This window comes from Myotis yumanensis, unplaced genomic scaffold (assembly GCF_028538775.1).
Source record: "Myotis yumanensis isolate MYYU_CA2020_CCGP unplaced genomic scaffold, mMyoYum1.0.hap1 SCAF_9, whole genome shotgun sequence".
NCBI lineage: Eukaryota > Metazoa > Chordata > Mammalia > Chiroptera > Vespertilionidae > Myotis > Myotis yumanensis.
The window spans coordinates 84,768,884-84,787,433 of NW_027223760.1; the positions used below are offsets into that span (position 1 = coordinate 84,768,884).

The window sequence follows — 18,550 nt, forward strand, 5'->3', positions numbered from 1 at the left end:
TCTCCCCTCTCATTAAAACACCTCTATGAATCTCAAATCCTAAGAAGTGATTTCCCCAAACCCCAGGGAGGAAGTAGGCCCAGTGTAGGTGGACAGAGGAAGGAAGGAGTGGGAGAATTCCCGGAGCCCTTTTATACTAGAGCAGTGATGGCGAATCTTTTGAGCTTGGCGTGTCAGCATTTTGAAAAACCCTAACTTAACTCTGGTGCGTGTCACATATAGAAATTTGATATTTGCAACCATAGTAAAACAAAGACTTATATTTTTGATATTTATTTTATATATTTAAATGCCATTTAACAAAGAAAAATCAACCAAAAAAATGAGTTCGTGTGTCACCTCTGACACGCGTGTCATAGGTTTGCCATCACTGTACTAGAGGCCTGGTGCACAAATTTGTGCATCAGTGGGGGTCCCTTGGCCTGACCTGCGAGATCGGGCTGAAACTGGCTGTCTGACATCCCCTGAGGGGTCCTGGATTGTGAGAGGGCGCAGCCCAGGCTGAGGGACCCCACAGGTGCACGATCAGGGCCGGGGAGGGACTGCGGGAGGGGCTCCAGGGTGTGTCCGGCTCGTCTCCCTCAGTCCCAATCGGCTGGACCCCAGCAGCAAGCTAATCTACCAATCGGAGCATCTACCCCCTGGTGGTCAGTGCATGTCATAGTGAGCGGTTGAGCAGCCTTAGCATATCATTAGCATATTACGCTTTGGTTGGTTGAACGGTCGACTGGTCGACCAGACACTTAGCATATTAGGCTTTTATTATATAGGATTAGAGGCCCGGTGCACCAATTCATGCACAGTGAAAGGAAATTAATTAGAAATATTTTAATATCGCTACTTGCCCTTTCTCTATAATAGAAGTGTCAACCAAATTCACAATTGACAATGACAGATGGAAACACACGTGTGCAATTGGCACCAGCGAGAGCTTTATATATAGAGATAAACTTGCTTAATTAGACCTACTTTCTGATTTAGCTAAACTTTCCAGCCCAGTGAAGCACCCCAACCTCTCTTTCAGGTAATAGCAACACAGCAGTAAATACAAAGCAGACTATTATTGTAGATCACAAAGGGAGAACAAAGGGTGAAATATTTAACTGCAGCTGTGTTTGACTATATTCTGCGCAGTGAGAAAACCTGAAGTCATTTTCAAGGTCCACCATTTCTTACTTCTTTTCAGTCGGGTCAAGTTTCTAAGCTTTCTAAATCTCCGTTTTCCAGCTAATGAAAAGAAAATAGGATTCAACCGAGTCTCCTATCTGCTTACTCCAGGACTTCTGTGAGGATCAAATGAGATGAGGCACGTGAAAATACTTCACAGACATTTGGTTAAACTGTAAAATGTTTGCACCTGGTTATAAAGCAAGTTGTGTTACTGGGCTGAAGAAGCTGCAAGGAGGCTAGTTGCTAGGGAGAGGAAGCCTGGCGTTGCTATGTGACGTCATTACCCGGCACTGACAGCCGCCATTCCGGGCTGGGCTGGAATGTGGGCTGCATTTTGGGCCATGGGGTCTCGGCAGCATTGGCTGCTATTTGGTGGGGTGTCGCTCTGGGGTGGTGGTGGGGCCTGTGTCCCACTTGGGGAAAGCCAAAGTTGCTTTGTTGGCGCCAGGTCCATGGTGCCATTTTTTTGTAAATGGCCAGTGCGCATCAGGGCAGCTCCTGTGTTGAGCATCTGCCCCCTGGTGATCAGTACACGTCATAGCGACTGGTCAAACTGTCGGAGGGACACAGCATATTAACCTTTTATATATATATATATAGACTAGAGGCCCAGTGAATGAAATTCATGGATGGGGGCGGAGTGTCCCTCAGCCCAGCCTGCATCCTCTCCAATCTCCGATTCCTTGGGCCTAAACCATATGTCAGACATCCCTCTCACAATCCGGGACTGCTGGCTCCTAACCGCTTGACTGCGTGCCTGCCTGATTGCCCCCTAACCACTCCCCTACTGGCCTGATTGCTCCCTTGCTGACCTTGCCACCCCCAACTGCCCTCCCCTGCCGGCCATCTTGTGACGATGTGAGGGTGGCCATCTTGTGATGTGCATGACATCACCTAGGCTTTTATTATATAGGATATTGCGTCCCTTGTAATGCATAGTTCAGAACATAAAGGCAGGGTTCCCACCTTTAGTATCTATAATAAAAGCATAATATGCTAGTTAGACTGGATGTCGTTCCAGAAGACCTTCCAGACAAACTCGGGGCTGCAAGGGAAGCCTGGGTCCCGAGTGCCTGCTGGCGGCTGGAGGGAAGCCCGGGTCCTGGGTGCCAGAGGGAAGCCGGTCCCGGCAGCCGGGGAAAGGAAGGTCTACTCTTGCATGAATTTCATGCATCGGGCCTCTAGTAAATAATATAAAAGAGAAAGGGGGGAAAAAAGGAGAAAGCATGTGAGGTTCTCAGGAAGAATGGCAGAAAACAGTCTTCTGAGGGAAGGAGAACTGTTGTCAGCAATGTGGAATGTTCTAGTCCAGCAGCTGCCAATTTTCCGGCGAGGAAAACCCAGCTGGCGATATCGCTCAGGCAAGTGAGTCATCACGACAGTGGGATCTCATCTGTCTGCCCCTCATCTGACCCATACCTTTCTGGTGGGGACTGCAAGCTCTATTTTAGATACAAGTGCTGAACTCTCCCAGACCTTTGTCAGCTAAAGGTTTCTAGGACAGACACAGTGTGGGGGAGATTCGTGGGGGTTTTGCTGCAGTGTTTCTACACTGTAACTACCACTTGGTCTTTGAAGGCTTCCGAGGGAACACTTCAGCATGTTGATTCATTTCCTGCCAATCCATTTTCTATATAAATAAATAAAGGGAAGCAAATTCTCTTTAAGGAGAAATTCCAGCACCACTTGTTCAAAAGATTGTGATTTCTCTATTGAATTTTTTAAAATATATTTTTATTGATTTCAGAGAGGAAGGAGACAGAGAGAGACAAAAACATCAATGATGACAGAGAATCATTGATCGGCTGTCTCCCGCATGCCCCCCACTGGGGATCAGGCCCACTACCCGGGCATGTGCCCTTGACCGGAATCAAACCTGGAACCCTTCAGTCCACAGGCTGATGCCCTATCCACTGAGCAAAACCAGCTAGGGCTGAATTTTTTTGAAAAAAATTTTAATTGATTTTAGAGAGAAACATCCATTTGTTATTACACTTATGCATTTATTGGTTGATTCTTGTATGTGCTGTGACTAGGGATCGAACCCACAACCTCAGCATTTTAGGCGACTCTCTAACCAACTGATCTACCCAGCCAGGACTCCCATTGACTTTTTTTGACATCCTTGTCAAATATCAAATGACCATAGGGCTCTAATTTATTCCATTTGGCCTATGTCTATCCTTATGCCAGTACTCTATCTTGATTACTGTAACTTTGTAGTTTTGAAATTAAGAAGTGTGCATCTGCCCTGGCCGGTTTGGTTCAGTGGATGGAGCGTCGGCCTGTGGACTGGGGGGTCCCAGGTTCGATTCCAGTCAAGGGCACGTACCTTGGTTGCGGGCACGTCCCCAATGGGGGGTGTGCAGGAGGCAGCTGATCGATGTTTCTCTCTCAGCAATGTTTCTAACTCTCTGTCCCTCTCCTTCCCTCTCTGTAAAACACCAGTAAAATATAAAAAATAAAGAAGTGTGCATCCGCCAACTTATTATTTTTCAAGATTATTTTGGCTATTCTGGTTCTCTTGCATTTCCACATGAATTTTAGGATGGTCTTGTCAATTTCTACAAAGCAGCAAGCTGTGATTCTCCTAGATCTTTAGTTTTTCCAACAATGTTTAGTAGTTTTAAGAGTATAAATCTTGCCTACCGGTGTGGCTCAGTGGTTGAGCATTAACCCATGAACCAGGAAGTCGTGGTTTGATTCTTGATCAGGGCACATGCCTGGGTTGTGGGTTCAATCCCCAGGAGGGGGCATGCAGGAAACAGCAGATCAATGATTCTCTCTCATTATTGACTAGAGGCCCGGTGCACAAAAATTTGTGCACTCGGTGGGGGGGTCCCTCAGCCCTCTCCCAGTCTGGGATCCCTCAGGGGATGTCCACCTGCTGGCTTAGGCTCGCTCCCTGGGGGATTGGGCCCAAGCTGGCAGTCAGACATCCCTCTGGCAGCCCTGGAGCCCTCAGAGGATGTCCACTTGCCAGTGGGGAGCAGACCTAAGCTGCAGTTGGTCATCCTTAGCACTGCTGAGGAGGCGGGAGAGGCTCGTGCCACCACTGCTGTGCTGGCAGCCGTCAGCCTGGCTTGTGGCTGAGCAGAGCTCCCCCTGTGGGAGCGTACTGACCACCAGGGGGCAGCTCATGCATTGAGCGTCTGCCCCCTGGTGGTCAGTGTGTGTCATAGTGACCAGTCATTCCCAGTCGTTCTGCTGTTAGGGTCAATTTGCATTTTACCCTTTTATTATATAGTATAGAGGCCTGGTGCACAGGTGGGGGCCGGCTGGTTTTCCCTGAAGGGTGTCCCGGATCAGGGTGGGGGTCCTGCTGGGGTGCCTGGTCTGGGTGAGGGGCTGAGGGCCGTTTTCAGGCTGGCCACACCCCCTTCAGGGTGGGGGTCCCCACTGGGGTGCCTGGCCAGTCTGGATAAGGGTCTGATGGCCATTTTCAGGTTGGCCACACACCCCGTTGACCCAATCTCCCCGCCTCTTTTTTTCCTGGGATTTATTTATCTTCTATAACTGAAACTTTGTAGCCTTGATTGGAGCCTAGGACCGGCCAGGGCAGGCAGGAAGCTTGGCTTCCTCCATCGCTGGGGACAACCCAAGCCTCCTGCTCGCTCCAGCTCCGTGGCTGCCGCCATCTTAGTTGGGTTAATTTGCATACTCACTCCTGATTGGCTTGTAGGCATAGTTTGAGTGTAGTGGAGGGACAGCTAATTTGCATGTTTCTCTTTTATTATATAGGATGTTTCTATCCTCTTCCTCTCCCTTCTCCCTGAAATCAATTTTTTTAAATCAATTTTTAAAACATTAAAAAAGAGAGTATTGCCCAGCTCAGTGGTGTGAGCGTTGACCTATCAACCAGGAGATCATGGTTTGATTCCATCAGGGCACATGCCAGGGTTTTGGGCTCAGTCCCCAGTGTGGAGTATGCAGGAGGCAGTTTCTATCTCTCCCTCCCTCTCCCTCTCTGAAATCAATAAAAACACGTTAAGAAAAAGAGTATAAATCTTGTGAAATTTACTCCCGAGTATTTTATTCTTTTAGGTGCTATTGTAAATGGAAGTTCTTTGTCCCTTTAACATTTTGGACATATGAATATACTGCTCACTCAAAAGTTGATTAAATAGCCCAGCCAGCATGGCTCAGTGGTTGAGCATTGACCTATGAACCAGGTCACAGTTCGATTCCCTGGGCAGGGCACATGCCCAGGTTGCTGGCTCAATCCCCAGTTGGGGGTGTGCAGGAGGCATCTGATCCATGATTCTATCTCATATTGATGTTTCTATCTCTCTCCCTTCCTCTCTAAAATTAATTTAAAAATTTTTAAAAGTTGATTAAATAATTGCATAGAAAATCCATTGTCTTAGGTTAGATTTCTCAGGAAACAGACTTTTACATGGGGATTTACCTTCGAGAAGTTTCCTGTGGAATGCTCTTGGCAACATGACTGAGAAAAAAAAGGAAGCAGGATTAAGTAGAGGCAGAAGTTGAACTGGGATGCAGTGTTAATCATCCACGAAAATCTGCAGCTGGAAGGGCCCTTCAGCGTTGTCCCAAATTAAGGCAAAATATCCATCAATCATTGGAGGGAGGCTGCCCCTGAAAAGGGGTCTGACTGTGGGCAATGGAGCTCCTTTGGGCCAAGTACAATTTGTGGGAAAAGACTACTGATCAGTGATCATTCAACACACTCTCCCATCTCTAAACAGGACATAGAAATCAGTAAAGGGACTACTTTGTCTGTGATGAGAACCAGTTTATTTCCACCTAACATTTTCCTGGAAATCTCAATGACAGGAAGGCTGAGGGGTGGAGAGTGGAGACAATGAGTTTCCTGTTAAGAAGTTAGCATTCCCTCATGAATTATTTCATGCTTGGTGCAGTGCCTATGTCTATCCTTATGCCAGTACACTATCTTTTTTCCTTAAGTTTTTGGAAAAAAATATTTTTATTAATTTCAGAGAGGAAGGGAGAGGGAGATGGAAACATCAATATGAGAGAGAATCATTGGTTGGCTGCCTCCTGCACGCCCCACACTGGGATCGAGCCAGCAACCCCGGCATGTGCCCTTGACCCAAATGGAACCCGGGACCCTTCAGTCCGCAGGCCGACGCTCTATCCACTGCGCCACACCGGCTGGGGCCCAGGGCACGATCTTGATTACTGTAACTTGGTAGTTTCCAGTTTTACTAGGACACACTGGGCCTGATGATATGGAATAGCTGCTCCAGGTCACAGCACTAGTGAGTGAAGGAGTCTGTTTGCAAACTCAAGCCTTTCCACCAAGTGACTGTCTCAGTGGCTTTAAAAAATGTCCTTGTTTCCCTTCCTTGGCCCAGTGACTTTCACGGAGCCCGGCACTGTCCCAAGCCCGGGGTAGCGGCCTAACAGCGGCCTCGTGCGAGGGAAGCCAATGCAACCCGGGCACTAAGACGGAGGCGGCAGGGCCCGGGCGGCACCCCGTCCGGGTGAGGGTGTCGGGAGGCCGGAAGGGAGGACGTCTTCGCTGGCACCTGAAGGGTGATGGTCAGCAGGCAGAGGCTGCGGTGGGGCTGCTTCCAGCGCAGGCCAAGCCGAGTGCCCCGAAGCACGCGGGGGGCAGGGCCAGGAAATGCGCGCCCTCCGAGGATTTGGATCTTGCACGGAGCCCACGAGGTCACGGAAAACACGCTGAGTGCTGCGTGTCCACAGGGCGGGGGTCGAGGAAGGAAGAGGGGGCTCGGCCCAGGAGCAGTGGCCGCGGCTAACGGCGCAGAGCTGTGCGCGGGCGACGGCACTGCGGGGCCTGCGCCATTAGTCCCCCGGCGCGTCTGCCTCCCGGGGACACCCCGGCAGGGCGCTCAGACTGGGGAGGAGGCGCGGGCCCCGTCCGCTAACGTCCAGGCTTATTGGGCTCCGCCCACGCCTCCGGGTCAGGGCCTCCTTCCTCACCGGCCCTCGTCTCCTCCAGTCCTTACCTTCCCTCCTGTCACAGGGCCCTTCACACCCGGGCAGGCCCGCCCCCTGGTGAGACCTGTGAAATGCCGGCCGGGGTCGACGTCCGCCGGGATGCCAGTCCCGCTAACACGTACACGCCCGGGGAGTCATAAGCCCCGCGGGCAGAAGCGACGCCCACAGCCTCGCCCTTCCACAAAGTTCAGAGCCGGAGAGCCGACTCCGCGAAAGCGCGGGAAAACCGCCGCCGCCCTCCAGTCGCTTATGGTTGGCTAATCCCGCTGTGGTTTCCCGAGGCCCGCCTCCCTGGCTCGCGGGCGGTGTTTTCATTGGCTCATCTCCTCCCACCGTCAACCCTCACTGGTCCATCCCTCCGCTCGTCAGGCTCTGCCGCGGACACAGGCGGAGAGCGGCGCGAGGCCCCGCCCCTACTCGCGCACTTGCACGTCCAGTGGAGGCTGGAGGCCCCGCCCCCACGTGCCGTGTGCAAAAACAAACAGCCGTTAGGAAGGAGGTGCCGTGGGGCGGGGACTGGTTAGAAGGAGACGTGCGATTGGGTGGCCGCCGAGGTTCAAACTAGCAAGGCGAGCGGCCATTGGTCGAGGCGGCGCGAGGCGGGCCCCGGTTATTGTCCGAGCTCCGGCGGTGACGGCGGCGGCGGTCGGTGCTGCGGGAGCAGCGGCGGCGGCTCGGCGGGAGCGAGGGCGGGAGCGGCCGAGACTATGGTGAGGGCGGGGGCGGCGGCGGGGCGGGCGGGAGGCGGACGGGCGGGCCGAGGCCGGGCGGCCTGAGCGGGCGGCAGCACCTCCGCCGGCGGCGAGCGCGTCTTGAGTGCTCAGCGGTGGCCGAGCGGCGGGGACGCAGCGCTTCGGGGGACGCGCGGGTCCCCAGCTCATCGGAGGGCCTGGCGGCCCGGGGCCGAAGCCCTTCCGCGGGCGGGCGAGGCGCAGGTCCGGCCGGTGCTCCCGGGGTCGCGCGCGCACGAGCGGAGCGCCGTGCACCGGAGTCCCTCTCCGGCGGCTAAAAATACCGGCGGCACTGAGTTGTCACCGAGCCCGTAGGATCTCAAACTTGAGCGGAAGTCAGCCGCGCCCGTAGTGTGCGGTGTCCCGCCGAGTGCGGAGCCCAGCGGAGTCCCGGTCGGGGTCGCTGGTTGATGGGAGGTGTCCCGTGCGCCCAAGGTGGCGGGTCGGACCCCCTGTGGGGCGCGCCGGGACCGGCGTCTCCCTCTGAGCCGGGAGCACCTACGGATGGAGAAGGAGAGAGCGCAGCGCCGCGGTTCGCAGAGGTGACGCCGCGGACGCCGGGCTCCCGCCCGGAACAGCCCCTGCGGCGGCGGGTTCTGGCGCCGGTTTCGCATCTGCCTCCGTAAAGCGAGAAGCAGGTGCCCGCGGGGCTCGGCGGCTTTTAGTTCATCCTCGTTCCCAGTTCAGAGACCGGTGGACCCTAGACCGCGCACCCGCTGAGGACCTTTTTGTTTGTTTTGTTGTTTAATATATTTTTATTGATGTCGGAGAGGACGGGAGGAGAGAGAGAGAGAGAGAAACATCGGTGATGAGAGAACCATGGACCCCTGGCTCCTGCGCCCCCCGCTGCGGGTCCGTCCGCAGGCTGGCGCTCTACCCACTGAGCCACACCAGCCAGGGCGGTTTCTAAAGGTTTTATACCGGGGCAAAGACTTCTGGGAGGAGTAGGTGAGAGGATAGTGTTAGTTGATCTGACCTCAGAAATAAAAAAACTGTGCCCTGACCGGTTTGGCTCAGTGGATAGAGCATCAGCCTGCGGACTCAAGGGTCCCTGGTTCGATTCCGGTCAAGGGCATGTACCTGGGTTGCGGGCACATCCCTAGTGCGGGGTGTGCAGGAGGCAGCTGATCGATGTTTCTCTCTCATCGATGTTTTTGACTCTCTATCCCTCTCTCTGTAAAAAATCAATAAAAATATATATATATTTTTTTTAAATATATTTTATTGATTTTTTACAGAGAGGAAGGGAGAGAGATAGAGAGTTAGAAACATCGATGGGAGAGAAACATCGATCAGCTGCCTCCTGCACATCTCCTACTGGGGATGTGCCCGCAACCCAGGTACATGCCCTTGACCGGAATCGAACCTGGGACCTTTCAGTCCACAAGCCGACGCTCTATCCACTGAGCCAAACCGGTTTCGGCAATAAAAATATATTTTTTTTAAAAAAAGAAATTAAATGTAAGGAAGCGACATGAATTAATTCTTAGACATTTCCTGCTTCTAATTTTTGTCACAGTCTCTTTTTTAAAAAAATATATGGTTTTCAGAGATAAACATTAAATTAACAGAGACATGCACTTAGGAGGACTATACACAGGTGATTTTATAAAAATTGATATTAAAGACACATCGATTTGTTCCACTTATTTATACATCATCGGTTGATTTTTTTAAAATATATTTTTATTGATTTCAGAGAGGAAAGGAAGGGAGAGAGTAACATCAATGATGAGAGAGAATCATGGTTGGCTGCCTCCTGCACGCCCCCCACTGGGGATGGAGCCCACAACCCCACATTTGCCTGACGGGGAATCAAACCCTGACCTCCTGGTTCACAGGTCGGGGCTCAACCACAGAGCCACGCTGGCAGGGCTCATCGGTTGATTCTTGTATGTGCCCTGACCCGGGACTCAAACACGCCACCTTTGCTGTACTGTAAGATTCTCCAACCCACTAAGCCACACCATTTATGGATGTTTAACTTTTTTTCCCCCTTTTTTTTTTTTTTTTTACTTGTTTCTTCTTTACTCCTAGAAGAGCTAAGTTCTGAATGTTCTTGTGGAAATTATATGTTGACATGAAGATTCTTCAGTCTGAAATTTGAAAAATATGTTCAAATTTTTAGCAATTTCATTTAAATAAGTAACGTTTGACCTCATCCTCCTATCTGATAATAGACAAACATGCTAATTGACCATACCTTCGCTACGCCTCCCATAGGCTAATCAGTGTTATATGCAAATTAACCGCCGAGAAAGATGGCGGCTAATTTGCATACTGCAGGCAGGGCGGGACAGCGCCATCCCACCTGCCCTGCCGCCATCTGGGCCTGCTATCTGCAACCCAGGGTGGCAGGCGTCCCGTGTGCGACCAGACCCAGGGCGGCCGGGCGGTGCAGCAGCCATCAGCCAGCCTGCCCAGCCTCCATCCGGGAGTCCCGTGTGCATGACCCGGGGAGGTGGGGCAGGCACCGAGGGATCGGGCCTGCCATCTGCCACCCAGGGAGCGGGCCTAAGCCAGCAGGTGGTTATCTCCAGAGGGGTCCCAGACTGTGAGAGGGCACAAGTGGGGCTGAGGGACACCCCCCAACCTCCCCTCCCCTGCCAGTGCACAGATTTTTGTGCACCAGGCCTCTAGTTTTGTTTTTGTTTTTGTTTTTGTTTTTAAATATATTTTATTGATTTTTTACAGAGAGGAAGGGAGAGAGATAGAGAGTTAGAAACATCAATGAGAGAGAAACATCGATCAGCTGCCTCCTGCACATCTCCCACTGGGGATGCGCCCGCAACCCAGGCACATGCCCCTGACCGGAATCGAACCTGGGACCCCTCAGTCCGCAGGCCGACGCTCCATCCACTGAGCCAAACCGGTTTCGGCCAGGCCTCTAGTTTTAAATAAATTAGCAAGTGGTGATAAAACATGTATATTAAAAAATAAATAAATAATAAAATAAAACATGTATATTGCTATGTATATTGTATGTGTAATTACATCATTATTAATTTATATAAAATTGAGGAAGGAGATTCCCTAGATTTTTTTAGCTGACTAAAATAAAATTAGAAAAATTTCGTTTCCTGAATATTTTGAAATAGCATCTTCACCTGGAGCCTTTTCTCACTTAGGCTGGAGGCAAAGCTGGTAAGGACAGTGGGAAGGCCAAGGCGAAGGCAGTGTCTCGCTCGCAGAGGGCTGGGCTACAGGTAATGTATCCACGATATTGTAATTCATTATTAAATTCTTTACTGTTGCAATTTCACAACCCATAGAAGTTCATTAATTACAAAAATATACTACTACTGACCTTTAATAATGAGATTAATTGGTCAAAATTTAAATCAAAGCAATTATCTTTTAATTTGTATTCTCTTCCAAACGAGAACAGTTATGAAGAGGTCTAAAATAAATTCGGTAAATTTGCTCTCTTAAAATCTATTATTTCTAGATTATAACTATGTTTCTGATTATTTTGTAAATTGTATCAAAAGACTAAATATTTCCAAACTTCAGATATTTGAATAATTGCACCTTTAATCCACAGACTAAAAATTTTGTGGATGAGTAAGAATGATTCTGTGTATATGAGACAGTTTGTAAACAGGAAAGCTCAAAGGCCAGACTGTAAGGTTTGGTTTTTATCCTCTTGGCAGTGGTGAGCCACTGAAAGTTTTTGAACAAGAGGCTGACGTGATCTAGATGGTACTGCAGGAACTTACACTTGATGGGTACATTCTATATTTTAATTGTGTAAATTTCTATTAGAATTTATTTGAAGTGGGAGATGGAAGACAGGTGGAGGCTATTGCAATGGTTTTAGGAGTAAGGTAATAAATACTTGAATTAAGTGGGACGGATGGGAATAGGAGTCATTCATGTGCTCCCAAAAAGTGGGAGGAGAGGTATGGTGTTGAGAGGAAAGTCAAAGGTTTCTGTAAGCCTTAGAACTAAGGGACACAGGAGCTTGTGGTAAGGACAAGTTATAAGATTTAAGAATCTAAGTGGAGTCATTTTGGAGTTCTACCAAAACATCCACATGAAAATGTCCAAAAGTTATAGATTTGAGTCCAGCTTTCCAAGTGAGGTGATAGAAAGAATTACAAATTTAAAATCATTTCTGTAAAATTGGTAGTTCATGCTATAAATGAGTTTCCAAGTGGAGCATAGGAAAGGAACACAAGGATAGTGGTGAACCCCTGAGAAACACAAAGAAAAGACTGAGGAGTAGCAGAGCCTGGAGTTAGTATTAGAACTCTGTAATCTGCAATCCAAGAAGAAATGTTTCTGAGGTCCTACTCTGTGCCACAGGACAATCCAGTCACCGAGATGCATGCGGAAGTCAGTTCCAGCCCTACCCCCATCCCAGATCAGGCCTTTTCTCCTTCAGGTTGCCATCTAGAGGCGGCTAATACATTTGGTCATTGCAATGTTACCCTGGTCTTCAAGAATGGAGAAAATAGGTAACAAGAAAGAAAGAGTTTCAGGATTTGCTTTTAAATTTTGCCTTCCGCAAGCAGGTATCTAGGCTGTAACGGAAGCACTTGATTTAGACACGTGGAGAGGTTTTGAGCGAAGTGCACAGAAGGAAACGAGCCTGTGGAGAGGAAGCTGTTGGAGTGGTGGGGCCAGGGACAGGGTAAGGAGGATCCATAACACATGGGTAGACGATAGTCAAGGGTGCAGATCTGGGGGAGCAGGGCATTTTGGGAATGAGGAAGCACCCTTTCAGAAAGAGGGTGTAAACAATGAAAGAATGGTGCTGGTGGTTGTAGAGAAGACTTTATTAGTTTCTGCCCAAACCCATGTAGATTAAGACCTCACATATTTAACACAGTGTGTTACCAAATGGTGTTGGTTTTTGTCAGGTCACCTCTTGAAACAGAATGGAGTTGAGGCTGAAGGAACGTGTTGGAGGTTCAGAGTCGCACGAGGCCGCTAGGTGAAGGAATTAACAGGACATGAATGTGATGATGAGGCCACATGGAATGTGCAGTTGATGCCTGCAGAGCAGTTTCTCTTTATGTTACGATGACCTTCCGTATGATGCAGAACTATTATAAACCCTGTGGTGGTTTGTGTTCTTTTAACTTAGATTCTCTTCTCAGGAGGGTAAAAGCAGGCATGAAGATTTGGGGCTAAATACTAGGATACAACACAGGCCCTAGACTGTTAATTGCCAAATAAGTTTGGCTTCTAATGTGGGTAATGACATTGTTTAACTCCTGCTTTCCTCACTGTTTGCCTCTGGTTACGCCCCGTGGTGTGGTGAAGGCTCCTCGGTGCCTCCATTCAGACGGTGTCTCTTTCAGTTTCCCGTGGGCCGCATCCACAGACATCTGAAGACTCGCACCACAAGCCATGGGAGGGTCGGCGCCACCGCGGCCGTGTACAGTGCCGCAATCCTGGAGTACCTCACTGCGGAGGTGTGTAGGGGATGTTCGACATGGAAGTGCAAAAGTACAGGCCTAGAAAGGGCGGGAAATAGGAGTTTAAACAAAAAAGACACATCTGCTTGTTGGTCTCTCTCTTTTTTTAAAATATGTTTTTATTGATTTGAGAGAGAGAGGAAGGGAGAGGGAGAGAGATGGAAACATCAGCCTGCTGTCTCCTGCATGCTCCCTGCTGGCAGCAGTTTTAAATGTCTTAATCGGCCTGTTCCCCGGCAGCAGTGTCAAAGAGAACCTTCGTTTACTCGTTGTCAAAATTAAGCAAGGGTCATCCATCATATTTTTAAGTGACTGCCAAAGGAATTTAAATACTATACTGTTAGTGAACTCTGAAGTAAGTATATAATCAGTAGAAGTTACAGCATAATCTCTTTTTTAAGAAATTTGGGGTGGGGGAAAGGTTTGCCAGTGTGATAATTTTTAAAAATCACAAATATATCCCTGATTGGTTTGGCTCAGTGGATAGAGCATCAGCCTGCGGACTCAAGGGTCCCAGGTTCGATTCCGGTCAAGGGCATGTACCTTGGTTGCGGGCACATCCCCAGTAGGGGGTGTGCAGGAGGCAGCCGATCGATATTTCGCTCTCATTGATGTTTCTAACTCTCTATCCCTCTCCCTTCCTCTCTGTAAAAAATTAATAAAATTTGAAAAAAAATAAAAATCACAAATATAATGTGAAGTTTGATAAAAGGCATAATCATTCTGGTTCTCTGCATGATTGTGTGCATAATCTGCTCTATTGTGCTCAGCTTCCCATTTCGGGAGGTACAGTTACTTGGGCAAGAGTTGTTGTTTGTGGTGGTGGTGCTGTTTTAATGTCTTTATTGATTTTTTTTAATATATTGGTTTTTTACAAAGAGGAAGGGATAGGGATAGAGAGTTAGAAACATCAATGAGAGAGAAACATCGATCAGCTGCCTCCTGCACATCTCCCACTGGGGATGTGCCTGCCACCCAGATATGCCCTTGACCGGAATTGAACCGGGGACCTTTTAGTCTGCAGGCCGATGCTCTATCCACTGAGCCAAACCAGTTAGGGCTGGTTTTTTCGTTTGGGTGTTTTGTTTTGTTTTGAGGGGAAAAGGGAGAGGGAGAGAGATAGGAACATTAATGAGAGAGGAACATCCAATTGGCTGCCTCCTGCACACCCCTCCTGGGGATCGAGCATGCAACCCAAATATGTGCCCTGACCAGGAATTGTTTAGAAACTGATTTTTAGAAAGAGAGAGAAATATTGATGAGAGAGCAGAACATCAATCGCCTGCTCCTGCACACCCCGTACCTGGATGGAGCCCAAAACCCAGGCATGTGCCCCCATCAGGAATCACAACAGCAGCCTTTCGGTGCCCAACCAATTTGAGCCAGACGGGATATGGCTGGGCAAGAGTTCTTATTTACTGGGTCATGGACCACCACTTCCTCCACCCTAGCCCCTCCGAAGGAAAATGTGGTTGTGAAACTCCATGAGCTGTATCCCAAGCAAGTCAAGTGCTAGAGGTAGCCAACCTAGTAGAAACAAACGGTGGTTTTTACTTGAGAAAGATTTAGGTTCAACCTTTATGTTAATTATCTTTGCTGTCTTTTCATTAACCTTACCCAGGTCATTTGTGTCCCGTTGTACATTTAAGATTAAATTACGGTGGCCCTGGTCAGGTAGCTCAGTTGGCTAGAGCATCATCCCGATACACCAAGGTCACGGGTTCGATTTCTGGTCAGGGCACATCCCCAGGTTTTGGGTTCAATCCCCAGTAAGGGAGCATGTGCAGGAGGTAGCCCATCAATGTTCTGCCTCACATCAGTGTTTCTCTTTCTCCCTCTCCCTTCCTTTCTCTCTAAAAATCAATAAAATTAGCTCTGGCTGGTCTTGCTCAGTGGATAGAGCATCGGCCTTCGAACAAGGGTCCCGGGCTCGATTCCAGTCAAGGGCGCATGCCTGGGTTGCAGGCTCGATCCCCATTAGGGGGCAGCCAATCAATGATTCTCATCACTGATGTTTCTCCCTCTCCCTTCCTCTCTCAAATCAATAAAAATATATTTTAAAAAATAATAGTCAAGATAGAGGTGCCAGACCAGAGTCCCAAGGAAAATGAGATGGGATTCTGGTAGATTTTAAAGCATGCCAGTTACTTCAGATGTACAACAAGGCTTCCTACGCTCTAAGTGCAGAGGGTTTGTGGAGTTATTTTTGTAGACTATCAAAGGGTTTATAATGCCAGTGTGGTCTTTAAAGGGCTTCTAGCTTATTGTGTACATACTAGTATAATAGGATCCAGTGATGTTAAAAACTCTGAATAAAAATAACTTCTTAAAAATCCATTCATTTTTCCATTCAATTTTAGAGCGAGTGGAGGGTGAGAGAGAGAAAACATTGGTCCATGGGCTGACACTAACCATTGAACACACCAGCCAGGGCGATGACAATTTTTTTGAATTATATTTTTAATCTTTTCTACAAGTGCTAGGAAATAAGTTCTAGCCATTAAAGGTTGCACAAAAATAGACTCCATGGGTTTCTGGGTGCCCACATTTAGGGTCTTGGCTGAGGAAAAACATCTCTTGGTCTTACTTTTTTCTATAGAAATAGCTTTTTGCTGAAGGTTCTAGTGCTCTTGTAGAAAATGAATATTAACACATTGCGTATCGCATAGAAATCTCTAGACATACTCCAGGGACCGCATGTTTTTGGGCAAACTGCACGTTATTTAAATCATCATAACTACAGATCATAATGCACTTTAGGTGTTGTTTTTCAATAATTATAACATTTTTATTTACAAAAACAAACAATTAAAGTTCCTAGTACTTTTTTAACGTATGGTACTGCGTAAAACATTTTCCTCTATGAAGAGGGACCAAACAAAATTTACGTATCTAGATTCGCTCCTTTTTCCATGGGCGGCACAAACTCAGCAGGCTCTCGTAGGAAATTTTTTCTTTCCACTCGCTGGAATACACGTAGGTTCATGCTGCTTCATATCACCTGACAACCTTATGGGTGTACAAAGGCACGTGGGGCCACGTGTTCGGACCATAGGTTCAAGCTCACAACCACAGCCGTTGGCTATGATTGTGCTGGGAGGGCCCTGCCCTCCCGCTGGGACTTGCACGTGGCAGTGAGAGGACCCTGTCCTTTCATTAGTCCGAGGCTTGAACCTGGCCAAACACTGTAACCGCACCCCACAGTGGACAAGACAGTGTGTTGACATCTAAGGTCCATAACAGATGGCGCGTGGAAAACGAGAACACTGAGCAGTACGCTATGTGTTAAAAGGCCAAGTGAAATGATGAGAGCTCTCTAAAGGCATTATAAAAATACGAAAAGGAGCCAGAACCGGTGTTGCTCAGTGGATAGAGCGTCGGCCTGCGGACTGAAGGGTCCCGGGTTTGATTCCAGTCAAGGGCATGTACCTTGGTTGTGGGCACATCCCCAGTAGGGGTGTGCAGGAGGCAGCTGATCAATGTTTCTCTCTCATCGATGTTTCTGGCTCTCTATCCCTCTCCCTTCCTCTCTGTAAAAAATCAATAAAATATATTTTTTAAAAATATATAACAGAAAAAAAAAATATGAAAAGGAATGAATTTTGGAGTTGTTGAACATTCCTATGACCTCTCCTCCAGGGGTACTCATGGAAGACAGTCTGTTCTCAAGAATATGATTGTTTTCAAATATATTGGATGGGACTTGTTTGTATGTTTATATTCCGGTCCAATGTCAAATCCATTGTTGGAGGAGCATTAGCCGATACCCAGGGTTCATTAAAAAATATGACAAAGAAAAATGTGCCCTTTGTTTCTGACATTCTGTGTGTGATGTGCCGACGCTGCAGTGATCTTTGAGCTATAAATGCAAGTCCACCCGGACCCTGAGCACACACACCCCTTGTCTGACGTGCTGTCCCGCTGGTGCTTGCAGGTGCTGGAGCTGGCGGGCAATGCTTCCAAGGACCTCAAGGTAAAGCGCATCACCCCCCGCCACCTGCAGCTCGCCATCCGGGGGGACGAGGAGCTGGACTCGCTTATCAAGGCTACCATCGCTGGGGGCGGTACGTATTGTCACCTCTTCAGACGAGGTTGCCATTGGCCTTTCTAGTTATAAGTGTGCATTCTATAGGAGGTCATCGGGTGAGTCAGTGTCAGTGAAGGTGAGGTGTAAGGTGGTGTCCCTTAACCCTTTGGGGGTCATCTTCGGAGAACCTCTTGAAAGCTGTGGTTATTCTCCCCAAAAGCACATAGAATCACATCGTTTTATACACAGTCTTAGAGGAGTTCCTGGACCTTGAAGTGGGGCCCCCCTTGGTATCGTATATAATAAAAGCCTAATATGCTAACGGTCCGGTTGTCCGTCGCCTGTTCAACCAATCAAAGCATAATATGCTAATGATATGCTAAGGCCACTCAACTGTACACTATGATGTGCACTGACCACCAGGGGGCAGACAGTCAACCGGTCAGCCAGTCACTATGATGTGCACTGACCACCAGGGAGCAGATGCTCCAACTGGTAGGTTAGCTTGCTGCTGGGGTCCGGCTGATTGGGACTGAGCTAGATGGGCCCGACACGCCCTGGAGCTCTCCCTCGGTCCCTCCGTAGCTGGCCAACCTCCAGCATCCCTCCCCAGCTCCGATTGTGCACCAGTGGGGTCCCTCGGTCTGACCTATGCCCTCTCGCAATCCAGGACCTCTTGGGGGATGTCAGAGAGCCGGTTTTAGCCCGAGGGACCCCACTGGTGCTTGAATTCGTGCACTGGGCCTCTAGGAGATACATAAATAGGATCAAATATAAGAGAGGACTTAAGTAAATTTCACTCTTTGTATAATTGCTCTTTTTGGTTTGAGACACTGAAGTTGTTAGATACAGCTAGCTTAATGTTTAATTTGTTTTTAATTTCATTTTAGGTGTGATCCCTCACATCCATAAGTCTCTGATTGGAAAGAAGGGTCAGCAGAAAACTGCTTAGAGAATTATTTTAACTCTCTTGCTCCCTGTCATTGTACTGTAACTAGGACAGAAGAAATATTGGGGATATGTGGAATTTTAAGAAATTAAATGGAACAGCATAGATAATTACTGTAGACATGGTAAGAGAAACATTTGTACATTCTTAGACTCGAAGTTTGATAAAAGTATCTTTTCACGTGGCAACAGTTGTGTATTGATTGGCTGGATTTCTCCCATGTATTTTATACAAAAATGGAATTGATAAACCATTTTTTACAAAAATAATTTGTCTCAAATCTGTTCTGTTTGTGATG

The 18,550-nt window shown here is 48.3% G+C and overlaps 1 protein-coding gene across 1 annotated transcript; it reads left to right on the plus strand.

Annotated features, from left to right (window-relative positions):
* Positions 1 to 7,726: 7,726 nt before the first annotated feature.
* H2AZ2 (H2A.Z variant histone 2) lies at positions 7,727 to 18,521 on the plus strand. Its single transcript, XM_070424882.1, has 5 exons — positions 7,727 to 7,829; positions 10,979 to 11,056; positions 13,160 to 13,273; positions 17,211 to 17,340; positions 18,194 to 18,521. Exons 1-5 carry the CDS (start codon positions 7,827 to 7,829, stop codon positions 18,253 to 18,255), a joined length of 387 nt encoding a protein of 128 aa, XP_070280983.1. The 5' UTR covers positions 7,727 to 7,826; the 3' UTR covers positions 18,256 to 18,521.
* Positions 18,522 to 18,550: the final 29 nt, after the last annotated feature.

Bases quoted from the DNA above. Each gene is read 5' to 3' on its own strand.
- H2AZ2 (XM_070424882.1), top strand. The intron at 13,274-17,210 runs GTGTGTAGGGGA...TGGTGCTTGCAG, and splicing joins TGGAGTACCTCACTGCGGAG to GTGCTGGAGCTGGCGGGCAA. The intron at 17,341-18,193 runs GTACGTATTGTC...ATTTCATTTTAG, and splicing joins GGCTACCATCGCTGGGGGCG to GTGTGATCCCTCACATCCAT.